At 42.6% G+C, this 13,806-nt stretch overlaps 1 protein-coding gene across 2 annotated transcripts in view; it reads left to right on the forward strand.

Moving 5' to 3' along the window:
- Window positions 1-13,806, forward strand: part of flt1 (fms related receptor tyrosine kinase 1) — a 40,379-nt gene that overhangs the window by 3,950 nt on the left and 22,623 nt on the right. Inside the window, exons 4-11 of one of the 2 annotated variants that reach the window (XM_031739174.2) lie at window positions 1,553-1,677; window positions 4,660-4,825; window positions 4,934-5,070; window positions 5,464-5,635; window positions 5,838-5,955; window positions 6,293-6,462; window positions 6,583-6,730; window positions 8,551-10,131. In XM_031739174.2, the coding sequence (XP_031595034.1) occupies window positions 1,553-1,677; window positions 4,660-4,825; window positions 4,934-5,070; window positions 5,464-5,635; window positions 5,838-5,955; window positions 6,293-6,462; window positions 6,583-6,730; window positions 8,551-8,575 (1,061 nt within the window). In that variant the 3' untranslated portion in view covers window positions 8,576-10,131. Of the gene's footprint in view, window positions 1-1,552; window positions 1,678-4,659; window positions 4,826-4,933; window positions 5,071-5,463; window positions 5,636-5,837; window positions 5,956-6,292; window positions 6,463-6,582; window positions 6,731-8,550; window positions 10,132-13,806 lie in introns of those variants that run through there. The other variant, XM_031739173.2, reaches the window with a different exon arrangement.

Consider the following 13,806-nt stretch of genomic DNA (forward strand, 5'->3'; position numbering starts at 1 on the left):
TGAGAAGCCCTTCACTCATTCACCCTGCCATGTGTATTGTTTGTATTGTCAGGTTAAACAGGATGCAGTGGGCGCTAAATACAGACCAATGCCAGTGAGCCAATTATATCTAAACACTGTTTGTCCTAACAACACATCCTTCTAGATGACTCTGGCACAGTTTCACTGCCCTCCTCCCCTGCCTCCTCCTTTTCTCATCCCAGGCCTACCTCCTTTTTGTCTATATATAAATTCTTCTTCTTTTTTTTTTTTTTTTTTTTTTTTCGTTTACGTGCTACTTCGAGGCCAGGAATAGCCCAGCTGCTGAAAGGCTCAGGCCCGGGCAGAGTTTCCCAGGGCATCAGCCTTATCTGCTCTGCTCAGCCTTGCTTGAAGCATCCTGTGCTTTGGGAAGGAGGGGAAGGGCTCGAAGGGGGTGTGCTGGGAGGGAATGTTGCTGTGTCTCTACAAGGTGGCGGCAGGGCGGTGTGTGTTTGTGTGTGTGTTTGTGTGTGTGTTTGTGAAGAGCTGAGAAGGATAAGATGAAGGGCAGTAGCTCAGTGGTATCCAGGGGCAGAGGAGGCATGATGTCTGCCCAGCCAGCTCCTCCCTGTCCTGGAAGGTGACGCATAATTGCTCAGTCTGCGCAATTATGAGGCACAGAGCTGGGCTGGAAGCCAGGGTCACAGGGCACATTACTGTTTAGCCAACAGGACCCTCGGGAGCCATCAATCGCTCAGGTCACCATGTCCATTAAGCGTCAGACTTGGCCTGCGGCTCTGCTCAGACATTTGCCTCCCTCCCCGACTTCTCTATTAGGAATCAAAGCAGAAGAAGGAAGCCTCCAGTCTACTAGTCCTTGGGGTACTTTTGTTTGAATGTTCAGAGATTTGCTTTCCTTGAATAACACCCTACGGTCACAAACAATACAGCGAGCAACACCCACACCTTTGAATGGCACAGCGCTCTTACAGTAGTCGAGAAAACACAGAGAAGCCGTTTGATTGCCTCCAAACAATCTGAGTGTTTATCGTTGACTACAGTCATTTGCTGAATGGGTATTCAGTGAATGTTTAGGAGTGTGTGTCTGTTTGCTTTTGTTTGTTGTTGTTGAGACTGATATTGGAAGTGTGTTTGTGTGTGTGGGTGTGTCTTGTGCAAAGAGGCAGTTTCTATATGTGTGCATGGCTTTAAAAGTTGGCCCAAAATGACGAAAGGGATCTAAAAATGTGGAAACAGTAAGAGGAGTGATGCAACAGCTTGTTTGGAAATTTATTTACGGGCCTGTCTTTCACTTTATACATGCATCATTAATGGGACCAGAATGCAATATGAAATGAATGCTAGCCAGTCAAGAACAAAACCAGGAACAAAAGGTCCAGATTTTCTGCTAGATTTAACAGACAGGTAGCCACAAAGGAGCCACTCTGCTAATGCATAATTTTAACCTTAACTCCCCCAATATTTTTTTAACATATCATATATCTTCAGGAAAGACTCTTTATTCATGCATTTATTTTACACACTTAATATTGTACAATATGTGTCCCTGACCGCAGTGTTTGGGTTTCAGACAGCCAGCAGCTATTCGTGGAGGATGCAAAAATGAGCACAGACGTGTTGTACATGAAGGAAAAGGAGCCACTGGTCATCCCCTGCCGGGTCACCAGCCCCAACGTCACCACAGAACTAGTAAAGGTTTGTGCAGCAGATGTGTTTTATCTATCAAGTGATTGAACACCTTTTAAATTTAATGCACCGTGCATGGTTGCAGAAACCTGCTCTGCATCACGATCCATGTTCTGATTGTGTTTGGGCACTCGTGTCACACTTTGTCCTTCTTCGCTCAATCGCTCACGTTCCGCTCTCTGCACATCACCGTTGCTTTGCCCAGTTTTTTCCATCAGGCCTCACATATGCACGCGATACAGTGTTCAGTCATGTCTCCCTGTCCAGATCATTCGCCACATTGTTCTTATCTTGGCAGCCATTGCACTGTGGCGTGTGTGTCCGTTTGTTTGTGTCCGTCTGCGGATATGTGTGAAAGTGTGTGCGGATATGTTTGTGAGTGTTGGCGCTCGAGTGCTGAGGGGGAGAGCAGACAGAGTAAAAGTGCAAACCGAAACTCTTTGCAGGTTAATCAAACGTGATTGCCTGCTCATGTCTTTAACAAGCTCTACCTGTTTTTGAGGGCTTTTACTGGGAACCACTGTTGGCACTGTTTTTACCTCTGGAGACAGGACATGGGGTCTGGAGTGCCCCACTGGCCACTGGCCAGCACCACTTCCCACATCTCACCCTCTACTTCTTGTAGTAGGAACACTGGCTGCCAACTTCCTCCAACTGATGCTTTAAACAGCTGGACAGCCTGGTGGAGGAAGCAGAGGTAGCTACCGTTGGCCCCAATAGATCAAAGTAGAGTCTATTCTCTTTAATCAGGAGCATTCGTCATTAAAATGACAGTTTGTGCGTCACTATTGGAAAATGACATCTACAGTCAACAAGTTATAAAACATACAGAACTGGCTCAGGTCAAGACAGTGAAAGAAGGCTAAGTAAGTGTTGGTTATTCTGCTTTTGGATGCACAAAACACTAAGAATACATTGAAGAGTAAAAGCAAACTCAACAGTTTAGTACTGCACTTACAGTAAAGACACAGATTAGAAAGTGTGTAAAATTAGGCCAGCAGCAGCAGCAGCATGGATTTATCTTTATTTAAGTCAACTACACCTTTCATCATGCAAATGTCATGTTCATCCATCCACTCTTTGTTAAGCCCTTTAATTTCCCTCCATCTGCATTTGTGGAGGTCAGTGGCTGAAGCAGACTTTAATGCCAAAGTAAGAAATAGTTCTTTAGATATTCTCTGTTTGGACCAGCACATCCAAAGCACTGACACACTGACAAAAGAACATGAGAAATATGAAGGAATTTTAGATTCTCGTGATTTAGAACACAGGAAGTCCAAAAAAACTTGGACAAACTAAGCCGTCCATGTCACATCCACATTTGTCCTGCCTACATCTCGGTGCTTGGATCAGCTAAGGTAATTATTCTAAAAATAGCTGTCCTCTTCTTCCTTGATATCCCTCCTCTTCCCCTCCAGTTTCTGGTCGTAACCTGGAACCCACTCGCTTGTCACTGGAGTGTTTTTTTCCTGGAAGGACTTTGCACTTTGCCTGCTTGTCTAGTATGACCCTTCTCGAGAAGAACAATGCGCAGGAGGTTCTGCTCTCTCGCTCTAGCCGTGAAAGTGACCGGGAGGTGCGGGATCACGGGGTCGACCAGGGGTTCCAGTCAAAATGTCTATATCCTGTAGTAACAGGATGCGAGGAGATGGACTGGAGTCACGTTTTTCATATCCTGGCTCCTCTGACTCTTTTGCTCCTCCCCTTTTCCCTCCACTTTTTTCTTCATTTTCACCGATTCTCAGCATAGGCACTGGAGTAAGAATGGCACACAGGGTGCTAGGGCTCACGGGCTGGGTGTCAATGAGTTCAGAAGAGAAAGAAGTGAGGAAGTATCTATTTTAAAGGCCTGGGACAGGAGAAGGAAGAGCTCAGTACTGTCTCAGGGGGGGTCACATCACTCTGGGAGGGGGGATATCAACCAGTTCACATCAGGGGTGCACAAGAGGGGAAACTGTTTGTGTGTGATGCTGGTGGAGGAGGGCTCTACCTGTTCCCTTGGGAGAGGGTGGGAGGCTTCCACCATGTCACAGAAACTCTAGTAAACATTTCCTTGTAGCGACTTCCAAGAAAACAACAAGGTTGTTCAGTTATACAAGGTAGGCAAGAATTATAAAACAAACCCTGTGGGATTGTAGGCAGCCTCATTCTTCTGGAGGTCTTTATCTGAAAGAAACTGCACAGCATCCCAGAGGACTTGTGGATATCTCCCCCAAGCCCGAGGTTGCTCTGTCCATTGAAGTGAAAACAAAAGCTCAAATGAAATCGTGCATGAATTTCTTGTTGTTCAGCAAACTTTTGGTTGTTGCTGTGTGATTGCCTGGCAGCGTGACCACAGCATGAAGAAACTGGAGCTACCAAAAACCTGCTCGGGCTCAAGGAGAACATGCAAACTCCTCACAGCATGGATCCACTTGCTGTGAATCAACAGCGCTAACCGCAGAACCAACATGATCCCGGCACCTCTACTTTTGTCTTTAGAATCATTGCTTTGAGAGAAACGTCCAAAATGAGGCTTGACTTGGACTAAAGTCCTGAAGTAAAGCTTGATTTTCGACATCTTCATCCCACTGGCAACTGTTCTGGAGCTTTTTATCATGTCCCATGACTTTTATCACCTTTAAAAAATACATTATTTGAACTCTAACTTCAGCTTGATTTAACACAAAAACTGTTACACATCTAATACATAATCTGAATTCATACTTGTTTTCTGGAGCAGGCATATTCCTCTGCCTCAAAGCAAAGTCACTGTTGCAAATGACAAATAGTCACAAATTACAGTTATTGTACTCATAGGTACAACTAGGTTATTTCCACATTTGTAATTTATCATGTGTTCACATTTCAAAGTTAATCACCATGACTTGTATCTTGAGCCATGACAATTGTTTTTTCAGTGTGGTTAAACTGTGTCATCGCTTCTTTCCTGTAGACTGTGGTGCAGTCAGACGTGTGATGGGTGTTGTTTTCTCCTTGCCTCTTTCACAGTACCACAGCCACAGCTTGAGTGCAGACCAGAGGAACATTATCTGGAACAGCAGGCGAGGCTTCACAATCAGATCTCCCACCTTCTTTTACATCGGCCTCTTCTTCTGCCAGACCACTGGGGACGAAGTCCGACACCAGTCACGCAGCTATTTTGTACACAGAATAGGTCAGCAAGCTCTTTCTCCACCACTATATAAATTGCGTGTAAACATGTATGTGTGCATCAATGTTTTTTGTGCAAAATCCCTGATATTCTACTCTTTTTTTGTCTCAGTGAATAAAATCAAAGACGTGCGTCTGAACAGCAGTGAACATACGCAGGCCTTAAAGGGACGGCGACTGGTCTTGAACTGCTCTGCCACTGCCGAGTTGAACACCAGAGTCAACTTTACATGGGACTACCCTGGAAAGGTCAGAGCTATTTTACAGTCTTTGGAGATTAAAGAAGCACAAGTTTAGACGACAAATGACCTTTGATAGGGAAGAACCACCTTCCTGCCTTACTTGGTCTATCAGCCAAACATATTACATCTTATACTCAAGTAAACGTCTTAGAGATTATATTCACATTTATTTTTCAGAGTAAAATAAGTGGAAGTATGTAAGTAACACAAAAGCACTGCCTGTGCAAATGAAATCCCCTTTAGGGTTGGTAAATATCTTTTATTTTATACTCTTAGTTAGGGGTGTAATTAATGGCGTTATTACTGATTTATAACAAGTGTATAACTCTTTCCCATTACTCAATCAAAAGATTACCCTTCAGTGTTAATCTCATGGCTCTTCTGTCGTGTTATCCTGCAGAGTACCAATACCGGCTCAACTTTCAAAAGGCTCGTGAAACATCAAACAGAAATGTTGTTCTACAGTATTCTGACCATCCCGAAGCTCCAGCGTTCAGACCGAGGCCGCTACACGTGCCGCGTCACCAGTGGTGATCAAAGGCAGCACAAACAAGTCAATGTTACTGTCTATGGTGAGTTTCCTCCGCTGACCATCCCAACATTCAGGAAATTCACCGGCTGTCATCTGCTCGGATTACTCATTCCAGTCATGCTTGCTTAATTTTTTTACGTTTCTGTGACCAGCGGATTCTTTATCACCGGCTCCAAAATGTCACAGCGGTTTCCAAACCTTGACGTCAGCTTTCGTAATGCACATTTTTTCCTCATTTTCAGACCGACCATTTATCCGCCTGAAACCCAGAAACGGACTGGTGATGACGGTGCAAGCAGGAGAGAAATCTTATAAAATCTCTCCCAAACTGCGAGCTTTCCCGGCCCCAAAAGTCATTTGGTAAGTGATACTCCTGTATCCTCAGAGTTTAAGTCCACCTAACAACATTTGTGACTTCAGAGCTTCTTCTTTAGTGCTCATACCTCTCGAGTGTTTTTTTTAATTTAAGCTTTACCTCCTTTAATCTGGAAGTTTATCTCAGCTAACTCCTTAATTTCTTGGAAAGAGATTGGAATGACTTCCCAATAAAATATGACTCATCAGCACTTTAAGTATTCCAAGTTATTTCCTTCCCTGCGACTTTATTTCATCCTTCACACACTACCTGAAGCTTTTCGGAAACATCCCTCCTCTCCACTTTACTCAGAGGTCTATTTTTTTTTTTTTTTCCTGGCAGGCTGAAGGATGGCACGGTTGCAGCAGAGCAATGCTCCAGATACCACATGAGTGGGAATTCCCTGGTTATCCGGGATGTTGCAGAAGAGGATGCTGGCAAGTACACGGTCCTCGTACGAAACCAGGAACACAGACTCTACCAGAATCTCACGCTCACACTTGTGGTTAATGGTGAGAAACAACAACAACAACAACAAAAATACTTCTTCAGCTCTAAATGTCCTGTCCTCAGAGACATTAAACCTTCTCACTTTTTTATCATGGTTATCTCGGCATCATCTTGTCTCGCAGTGAGTCCTAAAATAGGGGAGAAAGCGGTGTTGCTGCAGGACCCGGGCTCCGTACCACGGGGGAGCAGACAAGCCCTGCGCTGCACATCCCACGGAGTCCCTCCTCCACACATCCAGTGGCTTTGGCATCCCTGTCCTTCTAAAGGCCTGTAAGTACCCAAAACATCACAACCTTACCAGCACTAAGCACTAAACTAATTTATAAAATCCATTAAAACTTATAATTTTCTATACTTTATAAATTCTTAAATAAAGATAGTTGGTTTCCTAGTATGCACATAATTGATCAAAAGAACAATACAAGCAAAATATAAAAACCATACAGCTATACAGAGCTTCAAGTGCTTTTATTATATTAAAATTTGGCACCTCAGAAATACACTTTTAAATTAACTTCACATACTGTGCATAATTAACCTGCAAAAATGTAAAAAAGGCAAGGTTAAAAGTATTAATAATATTATAACGCTTCATGTGCACATAGAATAAATAATGATGTTTGTTTTGTGTTACTTATTGGAGTGTGTGTGTGTATGTCTGATTTTTTTTGTTGTAAAATGAGACATGTTTTGTCTATTTCTGCGTGTGTTCAGACAGCGTTTCCTTCTTGTAACCAGAACAGATGCCTTTGGGGGCCTTTCATGTGCGGGAATGTGTGAAAATGTGTGTGTGTCTGTGTGTGTGTGCATTTCATTGGGCCAGTGTTTGCATGTTTGTTTGATTGTGCAGCTTTTTCTCATATTTTTGTTCTCTTACTGTCCATGTGTCCTTTCCATATGTTTGTTTAAGTTCATACAAATCTGCATCCTATGTATGTGTGTGTGTGTGTGTGTGTGTGTGTGTGTGTGTGTGTGTGTGTGTGTGTGTGTGTGTGCCTGGTACATTCACAGACACAGTACACGTTGTATCTCAGACTTGAAAGGACAGAGAAAAAAAAACACACTTCAATAGCAGCCAGTTCCGTGCTCTCAGTCACGATTTGTTGGTTTCCAAATCAAACGCTATGATTTAATGAATTTCCTGTCCAGGAGGCAGGGTGAGAGGCCTGTTTATTATTGTGATTGCACACTGCATCCTGTGATGCTTTTTCTTATATCTGACACACACTCAATATACAAAGTTCTCATGAGAAATGGCCCAGCCCGATAAAGCGAAGGGACAGTCAGCCTTAAACACACGCCAGTATCCAAGCAGGCATTTTGGCAGAAACATTGATTGAGCTGCTCTCGGAGGTCAGACACGTATTGTGTTCCTTACGAACAAGTCAGAAAGGTTAAGTATTACCTGAGAGCACCACAGCAGCTGCCCACGCTCTTTTGCCCCCTGAGACACACTGACATCACAACTGTACTTGACCCTTAACCCTGGCACTCTCACAAGGCGCCATGCCAATCAATCTCACCCATATGCCAAAAGTTATCTACATAATGTACATCAGGATTGTTTCAGGCCACCTGGCAGCGCCAAAGTATGCAATCTTCACTGTCAGAGTAAATCCAGGTCAAGTGATGTAAGCTCTTTTGTTCTTGCCGTTTATTGTATGTGTGACAGCACCTTTGTCTTGTTTCACAGTAAGATGTCAGATGCAATCTGCACATGTGAGAAATTTGGCAAAGCCCAGTTTTTAATCATTACTTAGATGAATAATTAGACTTTAAGCCATTTTTATTCCATTAATATAATGTGATTTGTAGCAGTATTGTAATTACATAAACAAAGTAACATAAAATAAACAAAAAGACTGTATTTGCCAACAAAGTGGAACAGCAGAAGTTATAGCAGACCTAAAAAATGAGTCAAGCATGTTTGCACAGTAATTACACTGCAGATTACACTTGGCTTCTTAACTGGCTGCCTCACGGTCCTTTGTAAAGCTCTGTTCTGGTTCAGCTTCAGTGTCTGTGCTGATTGTGTTTCTTTGGACTGGTACTTTTGGTTGGATCCTCACTGGGCCCCTTGTTCTTTGCAGCCCGGCTGCACCACCACAAGCCTGACGCCGTGCTGGAGGAGGCCCAGGGACAGTGGACCAGGCTGGGCCAGGCTGACGGGGGGCCTCTCGCCTGGGTCCTGGGTCCACTGCTGGGTCTGGCCCTGGGAACTGCAGCGCTCTTATCTGGCCCGAGCAGGAGGTGCATTGGGCTTCCTGTGCAAAAATCAGAGCGCTTTTCCTCTCGTTGTTTGGCTTCCTCTCCGACTCGAGACGCTTCCCAGCGGCGTGATTGTCCCTTCGTCTTCAAACGTGGCACGGCCCGCTTCCTCAAGAGCTTGATCTATTCTTGAGAGCACCCCCACACCCCTTCCCCAACTCGTCTGCCCCCTACACATACCTCTAAAACCCCTTCCATCACCAGCCCTGACCTGCACCACAACCCAGCATCCTTCACCTCTACAAAAGAAAAACTCCCCATCACCTCCCACCCTGGAGCCCTCCCACTCCATCACCGCCACCTCCACACACTCATCGGTGCCTCTCGACAGCAGCCAAAACCCTCAGTGACATTACCAGTGATCCATAGTGACAATCGCAAGCTCTGTATACTGGAAAATGAGTAAAGTGACTTGGAACACTGCTGAGCAGTGACAACCAGGAGATACAAAAAACCAGGAGTTAAATACGCCACGACACTAAGGATATAAGGACACCTGCTTCACTGATTATTTATTTCCTTCCTTTTTCCAGTTTAAGTCTCCCCGCTACACCAGGCTGTCCTGTAGTTTGATGCTTTTTATATTTCACGGACATTTGAGCCAGAAAAAGTGCAATTACACCCATCCACCAGCCACATTTCTGGAGCTGCTTTGCTTGTTTTTTGTGTCCTAGAGTGGTACTAAAATGGGTGCATGAACCGTGCCTGTCTGTCCCAAGCCCCGATCTGATTTTGACATCCAAAAGAGAAAAAGAAAAAAAAGCTGTGAGTTTCTGTTGCGATTTTTTAACCACCAGTAGAAGATCAGTGTGCTTACCTTGGACGGGCGAAACAGGAGAGAGGACATGCTTTGTGCTGTTCACTATGGGATTCCTTCAGTTCTCTATTAACAGACTGAGTGTCTACAGATACCTACCATGTAGGAAGTCTGAGAAGGCCAGAGACGATCCTGTGTCGCTCACTATCATCCCATATCAAAATGTCTCATTTATGTGTCATATGGTGTCAGTATAACAGCCCTGTTGTCTTTGTATCGGAAGTTAATTAAAATCTAAGTGTATGCGTGATACTACAAGCCATTTTATGAGAATGAGTAGCATAAGTGTTTGAATAAAGTCCATTTGTGCATGTGAGCGTAAAGAGGGTGACAGTGTGTGTGCACAATCGTGTGTGTGTGTGTGTGTGTGTGTGTTTGTGTATCCTATTCTACGGGTGTCTGCTAATGTGATTAATTGCTTGTATACAGATGTTCTATGAGTAATATATGAATCTAATATTTAATAATTTTATACAACTAACTTACATATGACAATATTTGACTCTGTATGACTCTGTTAAGCTGTACTGAAGTGTTATATCAGTTGTTTGTGTTTTTTTTGCATTAAACCTTGCTTATATTTGTGTATTCGTTTACATGCGCCGCGGTTATTTTGGGGGGTTGGGGGCTAAGACAGGAACACACAGGGACAGCAGTAAAAGTTTATTTTAAGCAACATAACAGGACAGGAAGAAAAGGCAGCAGATGACCCCTCTGATACACAACTCGAAGCAGTCCATTCATATTCCCAAGCAGCCGCTGCTCACCCTGTTTGCAGGCACACACTGTGTGAATGTGGTGTGTCTGGGTGCATATATAGAATTTATACGTGTTCATTTTCTGTGTCTAACCATGTTCATGTTCACGCATCCATCTAACTAATTCTATGTGAGTGTGTGTGTGTTTGTGTATGTGTGTGTGAGGGCGACTTTGAGTCAGAAAGTGTTTCCTGAGAGGCGTGGGAGTATTAGCTGGGTGGTATGGTACAGTAGGTGTGGGTGTCTGTGTGCATTCGCATAGCATGTGTGTGTCAGGCCCTTGGTGTCATGCACAGGGTGGGCCGCTTGTGTAACTCGCACACTATCTCGATGCCAAGAGGAAGAGCAATCAGTGAGCAGAGAGGAACCGAAGGCAGGGAGGAGCTCAGGGGCAGACAGAAAAAGATGACGACAAGGATACAGACAGAGACAGAGAGAAGAGAGGAGGGGGGCAGTGGCACATCCATAAACAGGCAGAGCATCAGTGGACAAAGTGGAAGTGATAGTTTACAAGCGGGAGGAGGGTTAATGTCTTAAAAAAGGAGGGGACATCCTTTTATAAGGTAGCTGTTTTATGCAAATAAAAAAGAAATCACCCCTGCACACAAAGTCCAGGTTTGTTTATTTCTGCTGCAAAACTGGCCATTAAGACTTGGGAGTCTACAGGGATTCACTCACCTGTGGAGCCAGCCTCCAGTGGGTATGTGAGGAAACTTCAGTTTTCAGTCCAGCGGCTTGGTCTGCAGGTGTACACCAGATTTTTCACATTAAAAATTTAATTCTGTAATCACAACTAGTGTTTTTATAGTAGACTAGAAACTAAAGGCATCCGTTTTATGTTTTTCTACATATTTAAGTAACGTTCTTCACTATTTAGGCTGTTTGTGTGCAGCCAGATGATCACCTGCAGTGTACTGAAAGTGAGGCACAAAGAGGAGAGCTTAAATCTGTGGAGGTGAAGTCTGTACTTGTTGTGCTGAGGTATGTGAGCTATAAATACCTCAGCTTAAGACATTAACATTTGTAAGTTACTGAGAATTTATTCATTGCTCAGGATTTCCCCATTTAAACTGGCTTCACATGAGTGGTTGACATGAATAATTAACAGTTCAGTAAGTGTTAGCTTAATCACTTGAAGTCAGTTTTATTTGAACAGGAACATACACGTAAACAGAACATAGTAAAGATCATAAGTGGAAAAAATTAGAAAATTTGAATAAAAACACAACTAATTTTAACGAAGATAAAAAACTGTGACTGTAACATAAAAAAATTTACAGTGAGCTCGACCAAACCACGAGAGACCTCAGATTTGACTAAAATACCTACAAATCTAAAAATAGTGAGGTATTTAGAGGCGATTTAATGCTGTCAGCTGAACAGCTTCTTCTGTGGGAAGGTACGCTGTTTCAGAGCCCAAGGGCAATAACCTGAAAGGTCGCCTTTAGCTTTTACGTGAGGGCAGTGAGGGAAGTCATTGGAATGATGACCTCAGTGACCTGGAGGCGAAATACAGAGTTAAAAGATCAGTATCGTGGAGCTAATCCATTGTTTAAAATCTATTCAAAACTTCACAGGCAGCCAGTGCGGCCGAGTTAAAACAGGAGTGATCTGCTGCAATTTGAGCCATCTGCAAGCGAGAGAAAGTGAATCTGGGCAGTAGCTGTCCAGCTGAGAGGCGATAGAGGATAACACACGCAGGACTTTTCCAGATCAATAACAGATTAAATGTGAGAACAAATAAACTGAATCCACTGGAGATCTAATCGGTGTCGCACTTTGGTTTTTTGTCTCTCTGCAAACAGACTCATTTCCCCTTTAAACATATCAAAATTGCATTCACTAGATGAAATGAAGGAGCAATATTTTTTTCACTATAATATAAAATATTTCAGATATTTTGTAATAACATCTAAACAGTTTTTAAAAATAACAAATCTCAACACAAATAATTAGCATGCATAAAAGTTAAACGTTTGTAAAGGTTGTCTTTTTTGCCATGAGGCTTTGTAAGATATTTCTTAAAATCTGAAAAGAATATAAATAATAAATAAAAATAATAAACTTTAGAAAAATGACTATATGGTCCTCTGAAACTTCTGAGGATTTCTTTGCTTGTTGATTTACAGCATAAAAAAATAAAATTATGAATGACGAATCTGATTATAGTGTGGGTTTTACTCACTGTAATGAGCTAATTGTTGTTTTCAATAGCAGGTCTGGACCAGAGTGGCAGCGCAACAATCACACAATCAGCATGTTGCAATCTGGTCTTGCAAAAATTAGGCAAGATGTTCCGCTTTGCATCATCAAATCCATTTTAATTTGACCCAGAGAAAGTGGCAGCGCTGGATATATATAGTTATATAAGTTCTTTTTTTAATGTTTCAGTGTTAACCTGAATATGTGGGCGCAGAGACGAGCTGTGTTCACCGATAGTTGTTTTCAGAAGTGTTCCTGCAACACTTCAGTGATTTCAAACTTGTTTGTTTCTAGTGTAGATCAGACTTTCAGTTTTGCATTTTGCTCAATACTGAAAGTCTGCGCTTACTTTTTTTTTTTTAATGAAACGCCCCAGTTCTTTGTAATTTCATGTTGAGAAACATTTTACATTGCCCACACAGTCTTTCACAGAGTAGTGAATTCCTCCACATCTTCACTCCTAACATTACAGGTTTCACCACACGTTTTGCTAGCGTTGCATAACTTTTCCAGTGTATTGTTGCCTCACTGTCAGTTTTTTACAGAACTGTGTGACTGTTGGTTCTAAATTTAAAAATTTGCTCATCTTAACCATTTATTATTCAATTCAATTCAACTTTATTTATTTAGAGCCAAATCACAACAACAGTTGCTATGAGCAAGAGCTTTAGCGACAGTGGAAAGGAAAAACCAGATTCAGGGAGGGGCGGCCATCTGCCGCGACCTGTTAGGTTGAGGGATGGAAAACACGACAAAGGCACGCTGTGAAAGAGAGCCAGAGTTTAATAATAATTACATGAAGAAATGTGTATTAACACAGAGCGAGTGAAACAGGTGACTGAAGAAGAAACACTCAGTGCATCATGGGACTCGCCCAGCAGCATAGACCTATTGCACCATAACTAAGGGAGGATTCTTGGTCACCTGATCCAACACTATATATCCTAATATAATGCATTTATTCTGTTTTCCACTGATAAAACAGCTTTAACTATTCTATAAATCACAGAATTTTGGATTATTTTAATTTATACATCCTTCTATATTTAAATTGTGGACCGACAATCAAACAGAAGCCACACTGTTGTGTTTTTTTCAAATGTGAGCAGCTTGCCTCATGAATGCATCATCCTTCTCTTAGTTTCAGTTCCTGAGAGGTGACATTATTGTTTCAAACTTTCCTAAAATGGAATTCACATGAAATTTCCGCTGGTTTGATGCACTTTAGAAATTCAAGCTCTGACACAGCAAACTTCAACAGCAAACTTCAACAGCATTCAGATAACAAATCCTTTAAATGT

The sequence above is a fragment of the Oreochromis aureus genome, linkage group 9, assembly GCF_013358895.1.
Source record: "Oreochromis aureus strain Israel breed Guangdong linkage group 9, ZZ_aureus, whole genome shotgun sequence".
Classification (NCBI taxonomy): domain Eukaryota; kingdom Metazoa; phylum Chordata; class Actinopteri; order Cichliformes; family Cichlidae; genus Oreochromis; species Oreochromis aureus.